The following is a 25,741-nucleotide window of genomic DNA, read 5'->3' on the forward strand; positions in this document are numbered from 1 at the left end:
ATCTAGTCCAAAGCCTTCATTTGACCAGCAAGCCTTCATTCAACATGCATTTATGGAATGCCTCCTATGTGTAAGGCACTAGAGAGAGAGGGGAAATACGAAGATGAAAAAGATAACTGGATTATAAAGTAGAGAATTGGGACTGTGTTTTGTCTTTGTTTCCACTTGTACATAATAGCTGCTCAGTAGGTATTTTTAAGATTCTATGTTGATAGAGATATGGTTCCTGGGTTCCTGATTTCAAGAAGCTTGAGTAAAAAGGCAGCATGGTATAATAAGGGATAAGACCTGGGATCAAATCCTCTCTAAGCAAGTCCCTTTGCCTCTCTAGGCCTTGGTTTCCTTATCAATAAAATTAGGGGGCTGGATTTGATAATCTCCTAGGTCCTTTGGGGGGATGGGGCAGGTAGGTGGCACAGTGGGTAGAATGCCAGGCATGGAGTCAGGAAGACTTACCTTCCTGAGTTTAAACTGGCCTCAGATACTTACTAGCTGTGTGACCCTGGACAAGTCATTTAACCCTATTTGCCTCACTTTCCTCATCTGTAAAATGAACCGGAGAAGGAAATGGCAAACCACTCCAGGAGTAACAGTGGCTCTCTGTGTCCTCAGAGCTTTCTAGAGTATCTATTGTCCCACTTTCTAAGCTCTTAGATGACCTGCTTATCTTTTACTGGAGGTCTCCTCTTCCCCAGCTAGCTGGTTAACACCTTGAGGGCAGGGATGATGCTTCTACTTCTTAGGACCTACATCACTGTCCCCAGTAGAATCCTTTGTATGGATCAGGCCCTACAAGTATCTAGCCTGCACCTTCCTGTCTATAAAATGAAGGTAAAAGACTTCCCAAGAGCTAGAGTGTCAGTAGCCAGGTTGGGTCTAGAACCCAGGTATCCAGACCTTCATCCAGTAAATCCCCCTCCCCCCAGGATGATACCATGGATTTGATGGTGAAGTGGAGAGAGCATTGGATTGTGACTTGAGTTGTGGCTATGAATTTGTCCCATAATCCCTCCATTAAATTTGTTTTTAAAAATAAATTTTTATTGACACAATTTGGTTTTTTAGTCACCATAGTTTCCCCTATTATTCTCCCCATCTCTTCCCAGAGAATCATCCTATATAACAAATAGCATTTTTGTAGAGACCAAAAAAAAAAAAAGAGGAAGAAAGGGGTGGTTGAGGTACTTTCATGTACATTAAAACAAAGCAGAGTATGACAAAAGGGGGAAAAGATCCAGAAAAAGGGGTCTAGGAAAATCTGAGACATAAGTGAGATCATGGGAACCAGGGGAGGGAGAGGATAGCCACTAAAGAAGCCTTCATCTTAAAAGAAGGTCAACATTAAAGGAAAATAAGAATTCTGAAAAGGGAAGATGAGAGTGTGTTCCAGGCCATGGTGTGAGGGTAAATGTTTGACATCTGGCTCTCCCTACTAAAAAAAAAAAAATTATATGCAGGAGACACTTTTAAGTTTAATCCAAATTATTGACATTTGCCCATCACTTTCTTAAGTCTAGACAATCAAAAAAACAGTAAATCAAGTTATAATTTATAACATTTTCTGGTTTCAAAGGTATAAATGCTTACACTGAAAATTTAAGAATCAGCTCTCCCAAGCCAGTTTGAACTTGGCCCCAGCACTCCCCTCATTCCAAGCATTGGTGGGCAGCTTGCATAGAGCATTTTTTTGACAGGAAAATAACTAGAATACTTAGGAAATAGGCTATACTAAGCAGTTGAATTTTCTCCATAACTGGGGAATAAGCCATTTGTTTCTGCCCTTGTTGAGAATTTTCTTAGAGAGAGAGAGTATATGTGTGGTTTGCTTTTCTTAATGCACTATAGTATATAGGGCTAACAAATGAAATTTTTTTTGTTGACCTTGAATCTCCCAGAGACTCTGGGACACCATTCTGAGACAATAGAAAAGACCCTGGGATGGGATTTCTGTCTGGATTCTGCTGCTTTACCATGTGATCTTAAGACCGTGACTGTAAGCCTCAGTCTCTTGGCTTGCTGATAGTGGGAAGGTGGTCATTAGCATTATGGGATGGGAAGTGTAGTAAGTACTTTGGGATACTAAGATCTGTGTTGGGGATAAACATATTTGCTTGAAAGTAAGGTTCAGATTCTAAGTAGGGCAGGGTCTGGGAGGCCAGGAAGGAGGAGAGGGATATCCTCTAATCAATCCCAGCTAGAAATTCAAGCACCTGAGAAAAAAACCCTTCTTGTTTTTCTCTCTCTTTAGGAGATAAGCTTTGGCTGGGAAGCTGGGCTGGGTGCTTAGCTTTGCCCTTGGAAGGGCATTTAAAGGCTTGAGAGGGAAGACCAAGGAGAGTCTAGTCCAAGAGAGATGGACAGGTTATGAGTTTCATTAGGCTATAAAATCCCTAAAAGTTGAATTGCAGAGGATCTAGGGAATTGGTCTGGACCAGAGCTATGAGGAGTGGAGTGATCGGGGCTTTTGTCCCAGGCAAGGAGGGCAGATGACAGAGAGCAGGCTTCTTTCCCTGTGTTGGTCTTTCAGCCAGCTAGCCCTATGGCACAATGCATAACTGCCACTCACTCCTCCCTTGCTAAGCCCCTGCCTCCTTCTTTCTCTGCTGCACATCCCATCCTAAGCTTTTCCTGGGGGTTGGAAAGTCAGGGATAATCAACCATGCATCAGCCCCTCTGGGAGCCCAGCTGCCCTCCCTCCCGGCATGACCCAACCAGGGCTGAGGGTTCCCATCACCACTACCACCCTACCCTACCCCCAACAATTGAATTTGGCCCAGGGCCAGAATTTCCGGTTAAAGCTCTAGCTTTGACTTCATAACTCCCTGCCTTATCTATTGAACTAGACCATCCATCCATCAGGAAATACAGGAGTATTATTGTGTGGTAAGAAATAATGAGAATGAGGAATTCAGAGAAATAGTTTGTATGGACTGAAACAGAGCCAGGAGGACTGTGTACACAATGAATACAATGATGTTAATGAAAAGCCTGCTAAAAGGAAGCTGGGCTCTGAGGAGCTAGAGAAAAATAAATGTGGCATGCCTCCCTCTTCTCAGCAGAGAGGCAGGATGTTGTGATCTAGATGTGTTCACGCATCTGGTATTTTTGTTTAACTGTTTTTCCTGGTTACAAGGGCAAGTTCAATGTGTGTAAAGTGTTAGGGGTGGGAAGAGGGAGTGCTCGTGGTATTCCAGAAGAGTCTTACACCTGGGTTTGCTTCTAACACTGTATGACCCGGGGCAAGCTGTTTAACCTATCTCAGCCTCAAATCTGGTTACAAGGGATATCAAGAACCCAAAAGGGGCCTCAGGCTGGGTGTGGGTGGGATTGGCTCCAACTTTGGAATTCAAGGACCTGAGTTCAAATCTTGTTTCTGCTACTTACTACCTTTGTGGCTTTGGATGGGTTACTTGCATGAGCCTCAGTTTCCTCATCTGTAAAATGAGGGAATTGAACTACATGTTTTCTGAGTTCCCTTCCTGTTCTATATGCTACTATGTACAGCCAGACACTATGTCTAGTTGGGAGGGAAAGAAATACAAAACATAGACAATCCTTTCCCTCAAGAGTTCAGATCCTACCTCTGACTCACTATTTATATGAACACTGAAAAATGGGAATAACTACAGCACCCACTGTTTAGGGGGTTGTGAGTGTGAGATAATGCATGAAAACTCTTCGTAAATAGGAGTTTAAGTTCTGTATTTGAGGTGTTATTATTAAAAACAAAAACCATCAATGAGACATTAAAAAAAATGTTTAAAGAAAAAAGCAACTGGGCCAGGTTAGCTTCGCCCGACCCTACACATTCATTTAAACAGAGTGGTCTGCACATCTGGCCTTCTTTCTTACGCTCTCAAGCCTGTTGTGAAAGGTGAGATATTATATGAGTCAAATCAGGATCTACCTTGGGACTTTTATTTGGCCAGGAAGGATTTGGAAACTTAGTGGGTTTGTATCAAATGGGGGTGCCCAGAAGTCTTTGATCTTCTAGTTCATTGTCTCCCTCTCCTTTATCTCCTCCAGATGGAATTTATTATGGAGACAATCAGTTTAATACAGTGAGTGAGTCAGGAACAGCCACCCTCAAGCCTCGGCCAAGAGTCCGCCCCCTGTTAACCTTCTTACCCCTGGTGAGTATGGAGTTCCAGCCTGCTGGAGTGTGGGCTGGCAGAGGGAGGCACCGGGCCTGCCGGCCTGAGGTTAAGGGGGTGGGAGCCACGTGGCTGCTGTGGTAGGCCCCTCCTCCCCTTCACTCATGTGAGGTCATCTTTGTCCTTGGTGCCATTATCAGGGAAGGACAGCAGTCACTAACCATGAACAAATCGGCAACTAGCCACCCAACCTTCTGGGTGAAGTCAGGTAAAGTCAATAAACATTTGTTAAGTACCTACTGTGTGCTGGGTGGCAAAGTGAATAGAATGCCAGGTCTGGAGTCAGGAAGACTCTTCTTCCTGAGTTCAAATGTGACCTCAGACACTTACTAGCTGTGTGACCTTGGGCAAGTCATTTAACCCTATTTGCTTTCATTCTTCATCTGTAAAATGAACTGGAGAAGGAAATGGCAAACCACTCCAATATGTCTTCCAAGAAAACCCCAAATTGAGTCACAAAGAGTCAGTCAGACATAACTGAAAAATGACAATAATAAAAAAAATATGCCAGGCACAGGGCTGAGCCCCAAGGACACAAAGAAAGGCAAAAACAAAGCAAAAATCCTGTGATGTTTTGAGACAAGTTCAAGGGGGCAGGATGGAGAGAGAGTTTGAGATGTGCACAGGAGATGGAGTTGGTAGGAACCTTGAACACCATGTTTGGAAAGCAGATATTTTGTGAGCTTGGGTTTATATTAAATCAATCACTTCTAGAGGTTAGAAAGACATTCTTATTTTATTTTTCCTCCTTTCAATGTATTTGAAAGATATATTTTACTCTTATTCCTTCACCACGGCACCCTGTTCCCCCATCCCCAGTCAAAAATAGTCACCACTGGATAATATCTATTTCAATTTCCAGCTGAAGTCCCACCTCTTCGGTCTTGAATTTTTCCCTTGTGCATATATCTATACTTACATCTATATAGATATGAATGTAGATATATAGATATGCATATCTTGTTTCCCCTCCTACATATACTCTTAAATTCTTGGAGGGCAGAAACTGTGCCTTCTTTCTTTTTAACCTCATGGGCACAGAGCAAGCTTTAACTAGATAAATATTTTTTGGATGATTGTCAATCAGTAAGCACTTTTTTTTTTCTTTGTGGAAGGGGGAAGGCAGGGCAATTGAGTTTAAGGAACTTACCTAAGGTCACACAGCTAGTACCCCGTGTTTCCCTGATAATAAGACACTGTCGTCTTATTTTTTTGGAAAGAAAAACACCAGAGAGCTTATTTTCAGGGGAGGGCTTATGTTGTCCTGCCTCAGCTCTCCTCCTCGGCACTGCCCTCAATGGCGCCAGCAAGCAAATCACTGGGGAAGAACAGGATGACGCGCTCACTGCTGCAGCTCTGATTGGATGCAGCTCGGAGTGCGGGCGGGCGTGCGTTTCACGGTGGGGGCGGGGCGTTGCATACAGAGGGTACGGTAATGTAGCATGTAGCACAGGGGATCACCTTCACCACAGTAGCAATCTCAATAGGGCTTATTTTTGGGGGAGGGCTTATTTTAGAGGAATCTTACACAGTAAGGGGAGGGCTTATTTTCGGGATAGGTCTTATTTATCGGGGAAACATGGTAAGTGTTAAGTGTCTGATGCTGGGTTTGAACTCAGGTCCTCCTGACTCCAGGGCCAGTGCTCTATTCACTTTGTCACCTAGCTGCCCCAGTAAGCATTTATTAAGTGCCTTATATATTCCAGGAACTGTCCTAAGACCTGGGGATTCAAAGAGAGGCAGAAGACTGTCCCTGCCCTTAAGAAGCTCACAGTCTAATGAGGAAGACAACATGCAAAAAAAATGTATAAACCAGCTATGTACAGGATAAGCAGGAAATAATCAACAGAGGGATAGCACTAGAATTAAGAGGGATTGGGAAAGGTTTCCTCTAAAAGGTGGGATTTTTAGCTGGGAAATAAAGGAAGCCAGAGAAGCCATGAAGAGATGAAGGGAGAAAGAGCAATCCAAGCAAGGGAGGCAGCAGGAGCAATTGCTCAGAGCTAGAGAAGAAGCCTGGGTTGTGAAGGCATTTGGATTTTTGGTGGGAGGGAGAATTGATTTTTGCCTCCCTGATGGTAGTGGTCACTTCCCAGGGTGGGTCAGGCCCTACAAGATATATTGCCTACTAGTATTGATCCTGAAAGTTGGAAGAGAGCTGACTCCTGCCTTCCCATCCATTTGGATCTAACCCAAGTCAGTGGTTGTATGGAGCTGATGAATGACTCACTCTTGAGAGGCTGTAGACAGGATTCCCAGCAGAGAAGTGCTCAGCCCGGTTTGCAGGTTAGGTTCAGACTCCTTACTGGAAAAAAATGCTTCTTGAAGGCTCTGCACATTACTGGGAGACTGAATCCTTTTTTTTTTTTTTTTAGTTAATCTATTTATTTTTAGTTTTCAACATTCACTTCCATAATTTTAAAGTTTTCTCCTCCTCCCTCCCCTCCCCAAGATGTCATGCAATCTGATATAGGTTCTACATATACATTCCTAATAAACGTATTTTCACATTAATCATGTTGTGTAGAAGTAGTAGAATGAATGGGAGGAACCATAAGAAAGAAAAAACCAAACAACAACAAAAAAGAAAATAGCTTCACTCTGTATTCCGACTCCATAGTTCTTTCTCTGGATGTGAATGGCATTTTCCATCATGAGCCCTTTGTAACTGTTTTAGGTCCTTGCATTGCTGAGAAAGGCTAAGTCTATCAAAGTCGAGACTGAATCCTTCTTAAGGGGATGGGCACTATGAGCAAATCCTACTATGCACCCATCCAACATTCTTCTTCCAAATTTCCTCCTGTGACAAATCTGATCACTACGCTAAAGGGTCACAAAGAAGGCAGGAAATCAAAAGAGGAAAGGTGGTGTTAGAATACTGGCTTTGGAGTCAAAGGATCTGAGTTCAAATCCTGCCTCTGACAAGACCTGTGTGATCTTGGGAAACTAAACCTCCCTAAGGCATAGTTTCTCCATCTATAAAAATGACAGAGTTGGACTAGAGGGCCTCTGAAGTCCCCTTTGCTTTTGGATCCATGATCCTATGTGTAATATAGGAGGAATGTTCACTGTCAGCCCTAATTTCATGGTGATAAAGGAAGTATATGGGATGACTATATATAAACCTTAGGATTTTTTTTTTTTCTAAGCAGCTTGTAAGAGCATCTTTTCTCCCTTTTGTGACTCTCTACTCAGCTATGTGGTCTGGTAAACAGTGAAAACCCATCATCTCTTTCTCTGTCCACAGATCCAACATACCCTAAAGACACTTCTTTTTTTTTTTTTTTAAAGTAACTGGGGTTAAGTAACTTGCTCAAGGTTACACGGCCAGGTGTTTCTGGGTGGATGCTAAGTGTCTGAGCCCTGATTCGATCCCCTAGGTCATCCCGACACTGGGGCTGGTGCTCTTACTCGCTGTGCTACCTGGCCGCCCCAAAGAGTATTTTTTTTATTTTTATTTTTTTGCCTTTTTTGTAGGGCAATTGGGGTTAAGTGACTTGCCCAAGGTCACATGGCTATTTTTTGTGTTAAGTGTCTGAGGCCGGACTTGAACCCAGGTCCTCCTGACTCCAGGGCTGGTGCTCTATTCACTGCGCCACCTAGCCGCCCCTCCTAAAGACACTTCCGCTCTCTGGATTACAGAGGAACTATGGGTTAAACTGAGGGGTTTAGACTAGATGAACTCTGCTTTCCTTATCAAATCCTTTCTTCTCATCACCCTACCCGGGAAATGGGGCAGTGAGGAGGGCAGCCACACACACACACACACACACACACACACACACACACACCCTGTCAAGTCATGTTAGTCTTCTTTTATTGCCCTGGGCTGGGGGTGGGTAAAGTAACTGGATTGATGCCCAGGGCCCTGCCTGCTTGCTCACTTGGAAGTTGACACCAAGTTGGCAGTGCCAGTTTTGCAGCATGGTTCTCACACTCACTAGAAACCTCCTCAAGGCTTCTCTGACATGGGATGGGAGGGGAGAAGACAAGAGAGGGCTGAGTACAAGGCATAAAAGGAGGAAAAGGGGGCAGAGTTGCTACCAAGAATATTTAGGATGATTGGTATATTAAGGAGGTGGAAAGAGAAGTCTCTTTCACTGGGGACTGTCCCTTTCCCTTTTTCTAGATACCTCCTCCAGTTATAGGGCAACCTTCTTTCTGACAAGGAAGAGAAAGAGGGGCGGAATAAACTTTGGAGGAAGGATGAGCCTGGCAATAATAGGGAGAAGGGGATGAGAACCAGCCATCTTTCCCCTCTCCCCTAAAGTTTCGGATTTTTTTCCATTTGAAGTGGAGACAGGAGAAGAAAGAACCATGATGCCAAGAGTAGCCATGGAAAACTTGTTCCTGAACCAGCCTTAGCCAAGGGACTGAGAAGATCTATGTTAAGTTAGAGGCATTTTAGCAACTGAGATGGTTCTGAGAGCAGCAGCTAGGTGGCGCAGTGAATAGAGTGTCAGAAGTCAGGAAGACTCATCTTCCTGATTTTATATCTGACCCAGACACTTTCTAGCTGTATAACCTGGGGCAAGTCACTTAACCCTGTTTGCCTCAGTTTCCTCATCTGCTAAATGAGCTGGAGAAGGAAATGGCAAAACACTCTGGTATCTTTGCTAAGAAAACCCCAAATGGGGAACATAAGACAAAGAAAGATCTAAGTTCAAATATTGTCTCAGATACTTCCTACCTATGTGACCCTGGGAAAGTCACATAACCTTATCTACCTCAGTTTCCTCATCTGTTAAACAAGGGTCATAAGACTCCTCCAGCTCTAAGTCTATGATTCTGTGAACTTCAGGGCAAGAAGCCTAGAATTCATTGTTCCTTGTTGTACCCCACCCTCCAATTTGGAACTTCCTGGTAAAAATAGAGGAAGTGTTACTGGGATTAAACCAACAAATTGGAGATGTGTGTACTTTCCCCTATCAAGGGCTCCCCCTTGACACCTCTCCAGATCCAGACCAAACCATCCCCAAATGAGGTATAGGCAGAGAATTAAACATTTAATACCAATGTGATATAAGGAACTGGCCAGACAAGTCCTCAGTGCCTAGAGCAGTGAGAGCACTTCAGTCACCGCACCCTCTCTGAGTCAGGCTGGATAATAATTGGGGGGCGGGGGGAGAAGGTGTTCTGGGCTGTGCCCCGAAGGTGTCATTCTGATCACCCCATCTACCCTCTGGACCATTATCTCTACTTAATGGCCACTGGAATGTGGAGACCAAAATCAGATGGAGCCCTACCGCACCCTGCTATTTTTTTTTTTTACTTAATAGATTTTTATCCAGTCTTTTGTTTTTTATATCACCTAAATTTTCCCCAGAGTCATCTCTTATAACAAAGAATTTTTAAAAAGAAGAAAAGGAAGTAGAGGAAGAAGAGGGGAAAAAATTGGCAAAACCTATCAATCTTTCAAAAAGATCTGGTGCTATTTGCAATGTTCTACCACCTTCTTGATTCTCCACCAAAACCACCCTGCCCCCCTTGCCTTCTGCAGAGAAGTGGGAGGAGATAACTTCTTATATTTCTTATTTGTGACTAAATTTACTTCATAAATAGAACTTAATCAGGCTCTGTTGGAGTTTGGGTAGAGGAGATGGGTGGCAATCTTGATTTTGAGTGGTAATGTAATTGATATGATCTGGTGTGAGAGAAGAGTGAGGGAACCCTAAGATAAGGCACCACTTTTGTTGGGATGGAGTAATCTACTCCTAAGTCCACCTCCCCAGATAGGCAACTGTTTCCTGGGGTCATGGCTCTATAAGAGAGAAATTATATCCAGAGTTGCACTGGTAAATGTTTAACAACCAGCTCTTTGGGTGGGAAAAAAAAAGAGTAAGCATAACACACAATCTGTATATTAACATTTTCTCCATCACTTTCTTAAGTCTAGACAAGCAACAAAACAAATTAAGCTTTAATTTGTAGTGTTTGATGGTTTTAGGGGAATAAGTACTCACACTGAAAATTTAGCAATTGATTCTTTTCTGGCTGCAGCACATCCTTGATTATATCCCACTTGTGGATTATCTAAGCGGCCTGACTGAGCTCCTCCTCCTTCTATCTAGTAACCATTGGAGAAAAAAGACATGGAGACAAGATAGGAACTAGAATCCTCTAGTGAATAAAAAAATGAGGAACGGGAGCAATCGGTAATTTGGAAGTGGGTTGAGGTAAAGGGATGTATCTCTTTTCAAAAAATGTAGCTGATTAAAGCAGGGTTTGCAATCATGATCTTAGGTAACAATAAAAAATTGACTACAAAACAGAAAAAGGAAATTGCATTTTACTTAAAGGTACCATAGACAGCGAATTAATATCAGTACTTAGGCACTAAATGGCACAGCATCTAAAATACTAAAAGGAAAAGTTCATTGAATTACAGAAGAAATTGATAGTAAAACTATAAAAATGAGGGGTCTCAAGGTTACCCCTCTCAGAGCTAAACAAAACTAACCAAAATAATATAAGCAAGAAAACTTAAGGACCCAGATAGAATTTGAGAAACGTTAGATATGCTAGGCCTGTGGAGATTACTGAATGGGAACAGAAAGTAGTCTACTTCTTTCTCACTTTTATAAAAATTGACTACATAGTAAGACATTAAAAAAACACCCAAATGTACAGAAAAGCAAAATTCATGAATTGGCAACAGAGATGCTATTTGGTATAGGGAAGGGCATCTATCCTTCATTTGTTCTCCATGGGCCCTGGCCTTTTTAATTCTGTCCCCTTCTCCAGTTTGGCATCACTACCCCTCACCAGGTGGTATTGGCCAAGACTGGGAAAATAATGATTTTTTTTTCACCCAGTAGTGATGAAAAACCTTGCAATCAGTACTGGGTTTGGGGGAAGAGTAGGGAGGCACTCTGATATCTGTGGTCTTCACTTGAGCAGCTAGATGGTATAGCAGATAGAGGGCTGGGCCTAGAGTCAGGAAGACCTGAGTTCAAATCCACTCTCACAAACTAGCTGTATTCCTCTGGGCAAGTCAGTTAACTTCTGTCTGCCTCCATTTCCTTAACTGTAAAATTATAAAATAATAGCACCTAACTCTCAGAGTTGTTGGTGGGGATCAAAGGAGATAATATTTTTAAAGGACTTAGTGTAGTACTGGTACATAATAGGCATGTAATAAAAGCTTCTTCCCTTCCCTTCCTCCTCAGGATAGACCTCTTCCCAGGCCAAATGAACTATGTCAAGGGATAGGGATGGCAATTTTTCAATTCAAGACTCTTTCCTTTATGTTTCTCCACCCCCAGGCCAGTGTAGACAAGTTGTTCCTCCCTCTGAAGCCTGGATGGGTGGCACAGGGCAGGGTAGCCGAGGGTGTGGGATCTGGTGGAAAGAGCACCGTGGCTGTGATGTCCAGCCAAGCCTCTACCTACCAACCAATCTCTGGGCCTGAATGACCAGGGCTTGGCTGGGTGAGGAATTCTAAGAATGAAGATCTGTGTGTGTATAACACCAAGCCCTGGGTGTGGGGAGAGGGTATCCAAGAACAAAGAGCTTTGTGAAAGTGTCTAAGGGAGCGTATGGCTCAGGAACAGAGGTGAGGAAGCCTGGCTCACTCAGTAGGCAGAGACCTGTGTTTTCCCTCTCTCTAGGGCAAGGTTTCTTAAACTGGGGTCCATAAGCTTGTTTCTAATATCTCTGAGAAGGAATCTGTAGGCTAGGGATATAAAAGGACAACAGTATGAATTCTCAGCCCTTAGGGGTAGTGTGGTTGAGTTAATAACATTTACTAAGTACTTACTACTTATCAGACACTGTGCTAAGCACCTGAGATACCAAGAAAGTGAAAAAATAGTCCTTTACAAAAGGAGCTCTCATTCTAATAGGGCAGACAACACGCAAACAGTTATGTACATCCATACAAGATCTGTGGAGGGTAAATTAGAGGTAATCTCAGAGGGAAGATATGAGCATCGAAAGGGCCCCAGAAAGGCTTCTTGCAGAAGGTAGGATTTTAGCTGAGATCTAAAGGAACCCAGAAGAGCATGCCAGGAATGAGGGACAGCCAATGAGAGGCACAGAATAAAGAGATAGAGAGTCAGATGCCAGGAACAGCACTGATTTGACAGATGGGGAAACATGACTCATCCAAGGTCACACAGTGAGTTACTGGGAGAGCCAAAACTCACCGGGTCATTTAACGCCTATTTCTGTGGGCTTTCCCTTGGATTATGTTGTGAGAGGGTCAGCTGAGAGTCCTGGTGGAGAACCAGATCCCAACACAGTCTGATAACTCCCCCTTCCAGAATTTGGTTTCCAACTAATTTTTTTTTTGGAGGGGGAAGGCAGGGTAATTGGGGTTTAAGTGACTTGCCCAAGGTCACACGGCTAGGAAGTGTTAAGTGTCTGAGGCTGGATTTGAACTCAGCTCCTCCTGATTCCAGGGCCGGTGCTCTATTCACTGAGCCTCCTAGCCACCTTGGGAAAATCACTTAATCTCCTTGAACTCCTCTGTAAATGAAGGCATGACATTGACTGACCTATAAGATCCCTTTTGGGTCAAAGGCCATGAGGAGTGGGAGCCCATCAGTTCTCATAGGTTCACTTACTTGTCTGCAGGTAACAATAATAGACAGTGTTTTGATAGCATTTTAAGGTATACATTAGTCAACTGGTCATGCCCATCTCTTTGTGACCCCATTTGGGGTTTTCTTGGCAGAGATACTGGAATGGTTTGCCATTGCCTTCTCCGGTTCATTTTATCAATGAGGAGACTGAGGCAAACAAAGCTAAATGATTTGTCCAAGGTCACACTGCTAGTAAATGAAGCTGGATTTGAACTCAAGTCTTCCTGATTCTAGGTCCAGTGCTCCACTCTACTGTTCCTCCTCGCTGCCTCATGAATTCAAAAATCTACATTTCCATCCCTAATCTTCTTCCTAAGCTCTGATTCCATATTGACGACTTCCTTCTGGACATCTACCTAGATGCCTCTTAGACATCTCAAACACTTTATATTCCTTTCTTCCCCCTCCAAAACTCCCCGTTTATTTCATGGGTACCACCATCCTTCTAATGGTCCAAGTTTACAGTCTTTACCATTCTTGTTTCTTCCCTGTCCTTCATACTTCTCTCCATCTTACCAGTTGCCAAGGACAATAAATTCCTACTCTACAAATCTCTTTCATATACATATATATATATACACATACATACACACATGTATACATAAATACATATATAAGCATACATATATATCATTTTCCCCCAATTACATGTTTTGTAATTGTAACAAAATTTGTAACAAAAACAATTTTTAACTTTTTTTTTAAAGTTTTGAGTTCCAATATCTATTCCTTCCTACTTCCTTCCCCTATCCCCTCCCTGAGACAGTAAACAGTCCAATGTAGATTATACAGGGGCAGCTAGGTGACACAGAGTTGGGAGGATGTGAGTTCAAATCCATTCTTAGACACTAGACACACTTACTAGCTGTGTGACCTTGGGCAAGTCACTTAATCCCAATTGCCTTGCCTTCCCCCCTTCAAAATATATATATATATATATTTCTATCTATCTATATCTATACATGTTATACATACAACATCTGTTTAATCTATTGCCTGGACTATTTCAGTGGCATCCTAATTGATCATCCAGCCTCTGGTATCTTCCCTCTCTAATCCAGCCTTCACACAGCTGCCACAATCATCTTCCTAATGCAGACTTTGTGACCATATTCCTCTGTTCACAAACTTTCAGAGACTCAACCATTGCCTCCAGTATAAAAGGCAAACTCCTCGGTGTAACACTTAAAGCCCTTTATGGTCAGGCTAGGCTGCTTTTCTAGGTCAATTGCATGGTGGCACAGTGGATAGAGTGCCAGCCCCAGAATCAGAAGGGGTTCAAATCTTCTTCCTTATAGTACTCTCTTAGAATCAATAGCTTCCTTTAAGGCCCAGCCCAGATAAACCTTTCTACTCTAAGCCTTTCCTAACCCTCCCAGTTAGGGTTCTCTACCTCCTAAATTATCATGTCTTTACTTATCTGTGTTATGTGTTGAATATATTTTGTAGAATGTGAGCTCCTTGGGGGCAGAAGATATTTTTAATTTTGTCTTTATATCTCCAGCACCTAGCACTTAACCCAGGCTTAATAAATCTTGTCAAATTGAAATTGGAAGGCAAGGGAAGAAGAAAAGGTGTGTTTGTGTAGTTGGGGGCTGGGTGGGTGAGTGGGTGGGGGGAGTATAGGGGCAAGTGAACTCTGGATTTTGGCTCTGACCTGGGACTTCCAGGGGAAAAAAAAGTGAACCTCATCATTTAGAAAAGTAAGGAGTGTCTTTAAACATAGGGAATATAGGGAGATTCCTGATGGATTCACCCTAACAGCTCCTGTCACTCCCTTCAAGAAACTGAGCCAAAGGGCAAGGTATCTGGGGGCTCAAGACATTACATGGTCCTCTCCCCCTGGGCTGAAATCAGGCTTTTCCCCACTATGCTGCAGGGCAAACAACTTAATTTCTTTCTAGGCTAGTTGTACCTTACATTCTAAGAGGGGATTTTAAGAGCTGGGATAGGCAGGCTGTGGGGCCTGATTATATGTATGGGGTTGTGTGGTTCCCCACCCACACCGCATGAATGGACCACCGCCTCTTTGGCCAATCACGGTGCCACTGGTGGTAGTTGTTTGTCCTTTGTTCTTAAAGAGGACCATGACAGTGGGAAGGTGATGTCATGACTTGCAAGTGAATTGGCTTGAAGTGAGGCAGGACTGTGTGAAGTCACCAGCCTCACCCTCTCCTCCTGAGCCTCCTGAGTCTCCCCTCCTGGGTCCAGTAACAAGATATAGCTGGATGCCACAATCCCACTTGGACAGTCCAATGGAATAAGCCCTGGACCTAGTGCCTAATCGGTACTTCTGACTCTGCTTTGTGATCTATGAGAAGTGACCTCCAATATTTACTTTCTTTGTGACCTTAAGAAAATCACCTAATTTCCCTGAACCTCAGTTTCCTCATTTGTAAAAGTGAGGAGGTTGGACTGTCTGGCCTCAGAGCTTCTTTTGGTCTTCAGTTCTTTCATGCTATGCTCTTTCTCTGGACTTTAACTCCCTCTACAAAATGAGGGTGTTGGATGATATGCTCTCTGATGGTCCTTAAAGCTCTAGGGCTAGAGGGGTCTTCAGAGGCGAGGTAGTTCACTTTTATGTTAGAGCTGAGAAAACTGAGTCCTAGACAGATTAAGTGACTTGCCCAAAATCCCACTGGAAGTGTCAGAGGTGGGCTTTGACCTTGGGTCCTCTGACTCCTTGCCCTTGGGAGCTAAGTGGTTCAGAGGATAAAGCTAGGCCTAGAGTCAGGAAGAATTGAGTTTAAATCCAGCCTCAGGTACTTACTAGCTGTGTGACCCTGGGCAAGTCCCTTCATCCTGTTTGCCTCAGTTTCCTCATCTGTAAAATGAGCTGGAGAAGGAAATGGCAAACTGCTAAATTATCTTTACCAAGAAAACCCCAATTGGTATCACCAAGAATAAGACAGGACTAAACAGCCACCATCACTTCTGACTCCAGAGTCAGTGTTTTTTCCACTATACCACAACTGCCTCCTGCAAAGTGTAGGAACACTGATGTCAACAGCTGGACCAATAGCTTCCTGGGGCTGGAGTAGTTCCCTGTGAGAGCAGGCTTTGGGGAGGGACATCAAATGAAGATCAGGGCCTGACTTGACAGGCCATGGGTGGAGCAAGGAGTAATGCATTTGTACCTTTAGAGGGGTGGAGGAGGGAGAAAGAGGCAATGGGCTTACACACCTGGCAGTCTCTGCCTTGGAGCCCAACCTCCAAGGGTTTGTCCAAACCCTGATTTGGACTTCAAATGAGGAACATGCAAATTGTGCACCTGTTTCAGTACTAGAATCATAAAATTTAGAGCAGGAAGGCACCTTAGAATCAATCTATTTCACCTTTGGGGGCAGCTAGGTGGCACAGTGAATAAAGTGTCGTCCCTGGAATAGGGAGGACCTGAGTTCAGTTACAGCCTCAGACACTTAACACACACACATAAAAAAAACTAGCCATGTAATCTTGGGCAAGTTACTTAACCCCAACTGTCCTCCAAAAGGCAAAAAAAAAAATCTACTTCACCTTTTCAGATTGGGAAATGTATCCGGAGAGGGAAAATGACTTGTCCACAGAGACACAGCTTGTTAGCATTAGAGTCAGGGGACCTGGGTTCAAATCCTGACTCAAATTTAATTTCTTTAGTTTTGATTATCCCTCAAATCTATTGACTCAAAGTTAGGCAGGTAGCCCTAAGGAGGGTTATGCTCACATCTTTCCCAAATAAGAGGCAACAACATAATATGGGGGGAAAGCATTGAAGTCCCAGGCCATAGAGTCCCAGGACCTGAGTGTGAATCTGAACTCTTATTACCTGTATGACCTTGGGTAAGTTATTTAACCCTACTGGGCCTCAGTTTCCTTATCTGTTTGACTAAATGAACTCCATCCCAGCTCCATATCTATGATCCTTCTTTAACCTATTGGGTTGGATGTAGCAATGCCTAGACTGCAGGTATGAGGAAAGGAGCAAAATTACCTGAAAGGAAGGCTAGGCTATGAAACCTGTTCACCTCCAACATGTCTAGACCAGGGGTGGGGAACCTGTGGCCTAGAGGCCACATGGGACCTTCTAGGTTCTTGGGTGCAGCCTTTTGATTGAGTCCAAGTTTTACAGAACAAATCCTTTTATTAAGGGGGTTTGTTCTGTGAAGTTTGGATTCAGCCAAAAGGTCACACTTGAGGACCTAGAAGGCCACATGTTACCCACCCCTGGTTTAGACACTCCTGTGCATCCAACGCATAGGACTTCAAATCCACAAGCACCAAGCCTGGAACTCATAAAAAGGGCAGTGGAAGGAAATGGTCCCCAGCACTGAGCCACATCAGCTTTCTCCTGGCCTAGGGGACAAGGAAATCCCTTCCCTCCCTGTCCCAAAGAAGACAGCTGCTGAGACTTCCCCATCTAGGTCCCCTCTTCTGTTCTTTCTCCTCCGGATATTCATGTAACTGAGTCATGCCCTCCAGCTCCCAAGTGGCTGCTGACAGCTCTCTGGATGACTCATATGCAAAGCTTCACTATGGGCCAGGGAGGAAAGGAATCCTCTAATGGGAGGGCCAAAAGAGCCCTTAGAGGTCATCCAGTCCAACTGGCTCGTTTTACAGAAGAGGAAACTGAGGCTTAGAGAGAGGAAGTGATTAAGCCCTCATGGCACACAGTGGCTTTAGGGTGATTAGTACTTTGCTTTGGGGCCCTCGACAAACTCAGTTCAAATCCAGGGCATGACTATTAATAATAGGGCTACTTCCTGAGAAGCAGTAGGAGCAGAGTGGGAAAAGTGGGGAGGGGGGAAGGAACAAGTATTTATTAAGGCTTACTATGTGCCCAGCACGGTGTTTAATGATTTACAAATATTATTTGATCCTCACAAAAACCCTAGGAGTTAAGTACTATTATTATCCTCTTTTTACAATTGAGGAAACTGAGGCAGACAAGTTAAGAGACTTGTCTAGGGTCACACTACTAGTAAGAAACTTGAGTCTTCCTGATTCTAGACTCAGTATTCTATCCACTGTGTCACTTAGTTGCCTAATAGTAGGTATTGGGCCTAGATTCAAGTTCCAGTTCTAATATTGACCAGCTGTGTGATCTTGAACAAGTTTGAATTAACCTTTCACAGTCTCTATCATGTAACTACATGTGCAACCTTGGGTGGGTCACTGTCTCTCTGTAATCCTCTGTTCAGCCTCTGTAGAGGCTGGCCTTCATGGACTCTTAAGGTCCCTTCCAGTTCCTCTTCATCCCAGTTTCTTCATTTGTCAAATAGGACTGGTGATAATTATACTATAGTTCTCCCTTCCACATCTCCAGGGTTTGGGTAGACGCACCTCCTCGATCTGGAAAATCCTCTTGGAATTTTTTGTACCAGAGTAGGAGTCTGACTTTTTTCTTTTTCTTTTATGGGGTATTTACAGTTTTGAGGTTGTTTTTTTCTGTGTCGTCTGCAGCTTTGCAAAACTTCCAAAATATTCCCATTTAATTTCTTATGCCAATTTGCGATATGTCGAATATCAAAACTGTGATGGGGAAAGTCTCAATGTGGAAGGGATAACTGTACTTACCTTAAGGCATTATTGATTAAAAGTACTTTGTAGTTATAAAGTACAGTATAAATGTAAGCTATTTGTAGGAATCATGGGATGTGGGCACTAAAGGAGACATCAGAGACCATTTAATCTAACAGTCTGAAAGGAGGAAAACTGAATCGCAGAGAGGGAAAATAATGAAATGATAATAATTAGGGGCAGCTAGGTGGCTCAGTGTATAGAGCAGCAGCCCCGTAGTCAGAAGAGCCTGAGTTCAAATTCAGCCTCATACATTTACTAGTTGTGTGAGCACCCTGGGCAAGTCTCTTACCCCCAATTTGAAAGAAAGAAAGAAAGAAAGAAAGAAAGAAAGAAAGAAAGAAAGAAAGAAAGAAAGAAAGAAAGAAAGAAAGAAAGAAAGAAAGAAAGAGAAAGAAAGAAAGGAAGGAAGGAGGAAGGAAAGACTAATAATTGCTTAATAGTAAGCATTTATATAGCACTTTGAGGCATGCAAAGCATTTTATAAATATTTTCCATTTTTTTCCACATTTGATACACACAAAAACCCTCAGAAGTAAATGCTATTATTATCCTCATTTTACAGTTGAAAAACTGAGGCAGACAGCAGTTGAGTGACCTGCCCAGGGTTACACAGCTGGTAAATATCTGAGGCTGAATTTGAAATCAAGTCTTCCTGACTCCAGTTCTATCACTCTGTCCTCTGCATCACTTAACTGCTAGTTAGTCGTCCAAGTGGCAAAAACAGGATTTGAACCCAGCACTTTGGATTCCAAATCTAGTGTTCTCTCTACTACCCTGCCTGAACAGGGCAGAGAAAGGGAAGTGGCTTGTATTCTGGGGAATAAAAAACTTCTGAAGGCTCCCCGAAGAAAGTCCAAAGTCCAAAGATGAGTCCCTTCTCCCAGTCTTGATTCTCTAGGTTAACAAAGAAAAGACCGGTGAAGGGAAGCTCAGGTGTGCAGGTGTGTATATAGAAATATGCTGAGATACCTAGGCAGGAGACCAGGGATCCACTTTCTGCTATACCTGACCAGTGTATGACTTTGGCCCTAATGATATTAGCTGCAAAAGACCTTAGAGATCATGTCTTTGATTAACAAATGAGGAAACAGGACTCATCCAAGGTCACATAGTGAATTACTGGGGGAGCCAGAACTCTCACCCAGATCACCTGACTCCTGGTTTTCTGTGGGCTTTTCCTTGGATTACATTGTGGGGTATTAAGCTGAGAGTCCTGGTGGAGAACCAGATCCCAGCACAGTCTGGTAACTTCCCCTTCCAGAAGTTGGTTTCCAATCCATTTTTTTAAAATGTCTTGCCACCTTTTATCTTAACAACAGTCATTTCAGAACTCCCCTCCCATATGGCAAAGTAAACCAATCAAGAAAAAACATCCAGTAGAATTATTGCATCCATCTGTTGGTTAACAATTAGAAGCTATTTCAGAGTCCTGATGAGAGGTGATGAATTTAGAAAAGTGAAGCTACCTACAAAGAACCCAGTTCACCTCTCTTTTCCTGCTTTATCTTCTGCAAAATAGGGGCAATTAAGGCAAGGCAAGTAGGGAGTTTGACTTCTTAGTGGATAGAACTCTGGGCCAAGAGTTAGGAAGACCTGAGTTCAAATCCAGTCTCAGATACCTAATAACTTTGTGATCTTGGGCAAGTCGTTTAACTACTATCTGTATCAGTTTCCTCAACTGTAGAATGGTGATAATAATTGCTTCTCCCTCCCATGGTGGTTGTTAGGATCAGATGGATGTATTTATAAAGTGCTTAGTACAATGCCTGGCTCTTATTAAATGCTCCTAAAAAAAAAAGAATTGACTAAACCCAAAGATTATTGATTAATAGACCTCTCCAAGGGGAGATTTCCAGTGATGTGGCATAAGATTTTGTCCTTGGCCCATTTCTGTGCAATGCTTTTATTTATTGAATAATAAAAATAATTAGCATATATACATATGTGTGTGTGTGTGTGTATATATATATATATATATCCACCAGTGTGTGTGTACATGTTAAATAAATGCTTCTCGCCTTGTCTGTTTCTTCTGCAAAATGACATCAGTAATCTTGTACTGTCTATGTGTTTTGAGGAAAGTACTTTAGAAACCATAAAATATTATAGAAATGTGAACTGCTATTGAATGAATAAAAAGGTATTTGTTAAGCATTATTATGTGCTACAGCACCAGAAATACAAATAAAAAAGATAAACCCTGCTCTCAAGGTGATCAAATTCTAATGGGGGGACAGCACACATAGGAGGGTAAATGCAGCTACAAGTCAGATGGAAAGGTGGGGCCTTAGGATTCAGCAGGAAGGCATATGGTAATGTTATTCTGGGTCTACATACATGGGAAGACCCAAGTCCAGTCCCTCAATTCTCTGTTCTCATAGAGGGCAGCTGGCTTACTTTCCTAGTTGGGTTCTTCTTGGGCTGATATTTAAATGAATTTATATTTGCATTGCCTGAGTAAATGAGCATTGACAGATGGGTCCAGAAGAGTCTATTGAATGAGAAAGGCAAGTTAGCCAGGATTTTTAAAGCATGCCACAGATCATCATCAAGGGAGTGAGTAATTGAGTTGACTGTATAAAGACCAAATGAGTGGAGGAGAGGGAGTGCGTGGTGTCTTGGATGATGAGTGGGTGGTGAGCCAATTTAGGCCCTATCGAGGAAGGCTTTTGTGAGGAGGCGAGAGGCTGACTTTGAGCCTCACCCAAACTCTACTCTAAGGTTCAAAGGGGTGTCCTGCCCTCTCTGCTATGCGACTGGAACACTCTAAAAGCATTTGCTTCTCTAACAGAGGAAGGAATGAAGGGTGTGTCCTATGAATCCTCACAGTGTTTTTAAAAAGGGTATTAAGAGGGTTATTAAAAAGCATCCAATCTATCCAGGCCAGTGTTGCAAACTGAGTCTGAAAATAGGTTTGCATTAGTTGTGGTTTTTGAGTGCAATAAAATTTAAGTGTACTTTGAGGTCAAGGGCTGTTTGAAACTGAGGGTCATTCCTTATAGAATTGTATATAAGCCATCCAAAGTGATTCTGGGGTATGGTGGAAATAATAGGAGAAGATCTGGGTTCGAATCTTGTCTTTCTCCCTCACTAAACTTGTGATCTTTGGCAAATTTCTTCTCTCCAGACAATATTTTCTCAACTATAAAATGAGCCGGTTAGATTTAGATAAATTCTAAGGTCCCTTCCAGATTTGGCCACTCTAAAGTTCTAAAATTCCATTCATTCATTCAACAAATGGCTTATTGAATGCCTATTATGTGTTCAGTTCTGTGCCAAGCTCTCTGATTCTATGACCCGAGTCTGAGGCCAATTTTTTCCCCAGAGGTTTGGTGTAGGGTAGTATTGGAAGATGAAGATTACAACAGCTGCCCCCATAAACACATCAACCTTCAGAAGCCTCCAGCCTGGAGGTCTGTGGCCTATTTGCAGAAACAGCTGCAAACCACTCCTCCCCCCAGACCTCCAGCCGGAAGGCCCGAAGGTAAACCCCATAGCCAGATTTGTCCAGGCAACTTGCCAAGGACTACATCTCATTTCCATAAAAGTTTGCCTCCTCCTGGCTCTATAACTGATGTCAGCTTTTGTTCCATAAAAGAGAAATGGAAGCAGTTTGTAGGATAGAGCCAACTGTAAAGATGCTGAGAGAACAGCAGTGAGTGGCTAAGATTAGGGGAGTAAGGAGAAGCCAATTCAAGCTCAGTACCAGAAGATTTCTTGAATTAAGAGTCCCTCAATCCTGATTACCCCTCAGAGTCTCAGTTTCCTCATGGATCCAGTGGAAAATTTGGATTAGATCAGCTCTAAAGCCCTTTCCAACTTTGTCTCTCAACACTTTCTAAGTTATTTTCTCCTTACAATCTAACTTCAATATAACAAGCATTTATAAACTACCTGCTACATATTTACAAAGACAAACATAAAATGGTCCCTACCCTCAAAGTGTTTACATTCAAGGTGGGAAGTAGGGAGGGGGATCCTCAATACATATCCAAATAAGTGAATACAAAATATATGCAAAAATAAATTCTGTCAAACATTTATTAAGCACCTACTGTGTACTAGACACTGCTAGGCACTGAGAATACCAAAAAAAAAAAAAAAGCAAAAGATAGTCCCTGCCCTCAAGGAGCTCACAATCAAAAGTGAAATGTAAAAGTAATTTGGGGAAGTGGTACTAACCACTGGGGGGAGTTGGGAACACCCTCTCATGGAAGATGGCACTTGAGCAAACTCTTGAAAGCAGGTAGAAGTTTCAAGAGGTAGAAGTGAAGAAGAGCGGGGTGGCTAGGTGGTGCAGTGGATAGAACGCCGGCCCTGGAGTCAGGAGGACCTGAATTCAGATTTGACCTCTCAGACTCTTGACACACTTACTAGCTCATGACTTTGGGCAAGTCACTTAACCCCAATTGCCCTCCAAAAAGCAAAAAAAGAAGGAGAAGAAGAAGACGTGAAAAAGAGCTTTCCAAGCAGGAGAGACAGCCTGGGAGAAGGTGGAGGGGAAGAGATAAAATGCCATGGATGGGAAATAGCAAGAAGACCAGTTTCACTGGAATGTGAATTTCTCATGTCATATTTTAGGAGCCTTTGTACCATCCTTCCGGGGGCCTGGCTATGTCCATCAGCAGACATCACCTATGCACATGTCTAGCACCCTGTTAAGTGCCATAAGGGCTATGCATTCTAGGAGAACCCCAAGGAGTTTACTGTCCAACAGACAAAGCTGGACAGGGAAACTGAAATTAAATGTGGCGTGTTGTAATACAGACTCAGAGTGTTTGAGGAGGTCAGAGAACAGAGAAATCATTGTGTCAGAGAGAGCAAGACTTCAGAATATACAAGAATTGAACTGAGCTTTGAAGGAAGGATAGGATTTGCATGGCTAGAATGTTCTTTGTCCGTTCACAAAGAGGACCAATGATACCAGAAAGGTGATGTCATGACTTGCAAGTGAATTGGGTTGAAGTGAGGCAGGGCTGTGCAAAGTCACTAGGTCTCCCACTGTATCTGGGGCCATTTCCAGTCATCCTGATCTATGTTTTGCCATAGCTAGAGGAGAGAATGGTAGGTATTCCAAGTAAGGGGCAAACCCTGGGAGTCAAATGGTATGGTAAACATAGAAAGAGTGAGGAAGCTGATTTGACTATAGCAGATGGTCCATAAGGTGGGTCAGGGTCAGCTATGGAGGGCTTCAAAAGCTAGGCTTGTAAAAAAAAAAAACCCACAAATTTTTTTTTTTTTACATGCAGCTCTGAAAATAGGTATACAGGCACTGGGTATAGAAATGTATCTTCCCCTACTAGAAAGTTAGGGGGAAATGGGAGAGGATATAAGAGAGATCAGATTGGGGGAAGGGGGTATTCAGTAGGCTTGCTGTCTTGGGGTGGGGGTAGGAGAAAGACAGGGAGAAAATTTGTAACTCAAAATCTTGTGGAAATGAATGTTGAAAAGAACAAATAAACAAACAAAAGCTAGGCTCAACAGTTTAAATTTTGTCTAATAAGCAATGGGGAGGGGCAAGTAGGTGGTACAGTGAATTGAGCACTGGCCTTGACATCAGGAGGACCTGAGATCAGATCTGGTCTCAGGCACTTATTAGTTATGTGACCCACTTAATTCCAATTGCCTCAAAAAAAATTAATAGTAATCAATGGGGAACCATTTTAAGCTCTTGAGTCAAAGAAGTGACTTTATGAAAGTCCTTTTTTTTTTCTTTTTTAAGGCGAGGCCTTCAGGGTTAAGTGACTTGCCCAGGGTCACACAGCTAGTGTCAAGTGTCTAAGGCTAGATTTGAACCCACATCCTCCTGACTCCAGGGGAAAGCCATTTTTAAAAAGATGAATCTATATTTTTCCCTACTCACCATTCTTGGATTTCTTCCAGAATGCACAGGAAAACCATGGACTGGCTGTGCCGACCCCATCTGTCCCTGAGGATTTTGTGGGCAAAGAAGTGACAAACAAAGGTACCAGGGGTCCCCTTGCCTTTGGGCTGTAGGGGCTCTCAGATAGTGGTTATTGCCTCCAAACTGGCCCGGACTGTAAGAGCCCAGCAACACTCTGCTATCCTCTGCCTGCTGATGCAGCAAACTGAACTGGAGGGGGTTGGGGGAGAAGATATGGCTGGAAAAGGCCTGTTTGGAGAGGAGAGGAAGGGAATATCTTGGCCTACCCCTTGCCCAACCCTCCTATCCTAATAAGTAGCATTTTTTCCTCTCCTCACTGCCCCCACCACCCACGCCCCTTTACTCTGTTTCTTGTGCTTGTGCTGGGAGAGCTTGGTCAGGTGGGCCCAGAATGGGGCTGTGCTGGCCACCCTTCCCCCAATCCCATGAAGTCACATTGTCCTCCTGCCCTGCCAGGTGTGCAGGGCTCAGGCCTCTGCTGCCCCATCTCTCCTACCTGAGAAACAGGAACCGATCATTTACCTTCCAGGGTGGCCTTCCCTGGGAGTGGGGAATGATGAGATGGATACCCTGGAAGTTCTAGACCTATCTTACTCTTCTCTCCTTTGTTTATAGGCAGCAGCCGGCAGGTCAATGGGAACCTCCGACTGTACAGCTCTGTGGGTGACCTAAGGTCTGGGCACTATGGTGAAGAGCCCATCATCCCCCCACCCCCTGTGGGCCCAGCCCCAGGACCACCTCCTGATGTCTCAATGTTCAAGTCGGAGTCTCCACCCCCTCCCCCACCTTCCATGGCACCCCCACCTCCTCCCCTTCTGCTGGAACCTCAACCCCCACCCCCACCCAACATGGCCCCACCTCCACCACCCGTGCCTGGGGCTCTGTCTCCCCCATCTACACTCTCCTCCCCACCGACCCCTACCCCTCCGGACTTTATCCCTCCAGCCCCACCCCTAGCCTTTTTGGCACCCCCACCCCCTCCTATGCCAGCACCGGGACCACCTGTCCCAGAGTCTCCTCGTACCCCAACAGGGCCTCAGCTCTTCCCTTCTACTGGTATCTCCAAATGGAAATCAGAGACTGTGCTAAATGGAGGGCAGTCTGAAGCCTACAAGAACAGCCCTCCCAGAAGCCCTGCTGCCCCTCCTACTGAGTCCAAGCCTGACCCCCATCTTACCTTCCCCCGTTCCTTAAAGGTACCTCCCCCAGCACCTGTCAGGACTTCATCCATCCCAGTTCAAGAATCTCCTAGGGATGCCCAAGAGGAGGAGATTCCTAAGAAGATCTCAAACAGGCTTCCCTTACCACCCAGCTTTCATATCCGCCCTGCATCCCAGGCATACCCTGATGGGACTCAGGAATCAGATGGCCCCAGGAAGCTTCAAGACAATGTGCCAGCCAGTCCTCAACCTAACCAAACGAGCCCCCAAATGAACAGCAAAACAGTAACACCACCCCCACCCTCTCCATTGCCACCTCCAGCACCCCCTGTCCCTCCAGAGGCTCCCCCTCCCCCTCCAGAGGCTCCCCCTCTCCCT

General features: G+C 43.8%; 1 protein-coding gene across 1 annotated transcript in view; it reads left to right on the forward strand.

Annotated features, from left to right (window-relative positions):
- CUNH6orf132 (chromosome unknown C6orf132 homolog) overlaps positions 1-25,741 on the forward strand; it is a 48,508-nt gene that overhangs the window by 15,398 nt on the left and 7,369 nt on the right. Inside the window, exons 2-4 of the mRNA XM_069108306.1 lie at positions 4,027-4,133; positions 24,182-24,263; positions 24,819-25,684. Coding sequence (XP_068964407.1) covers positions 4,027-4,133; positions 24,182-24,263; positions 24,819-25,684 — 1,055 coding nt within the window. The remainder of the gene's footprint in view (positions 1-4,026; positions 4,134-24,181; positions 24,264-24,818; positions 25,685-25,741) is intronic.

The sequence above is a fragment of the Petaurus breviceps genome, unplaced genomic scaffold, assembly GCF_028583685.1.
Source record: "Petaurus breviceps papuanus isolate PSGF00001 unplaced genomic scaffold, PetGlider_PUasm1.0 90352, whole genome shotgun sequence".
Taxonomy (NCBI): domain Eukaryota; kingdom Metazoa; phylum Chordata; class Mammalia; order Diprotodontia; family Petauridae; genus Petaurus; species Petaurus breviceps.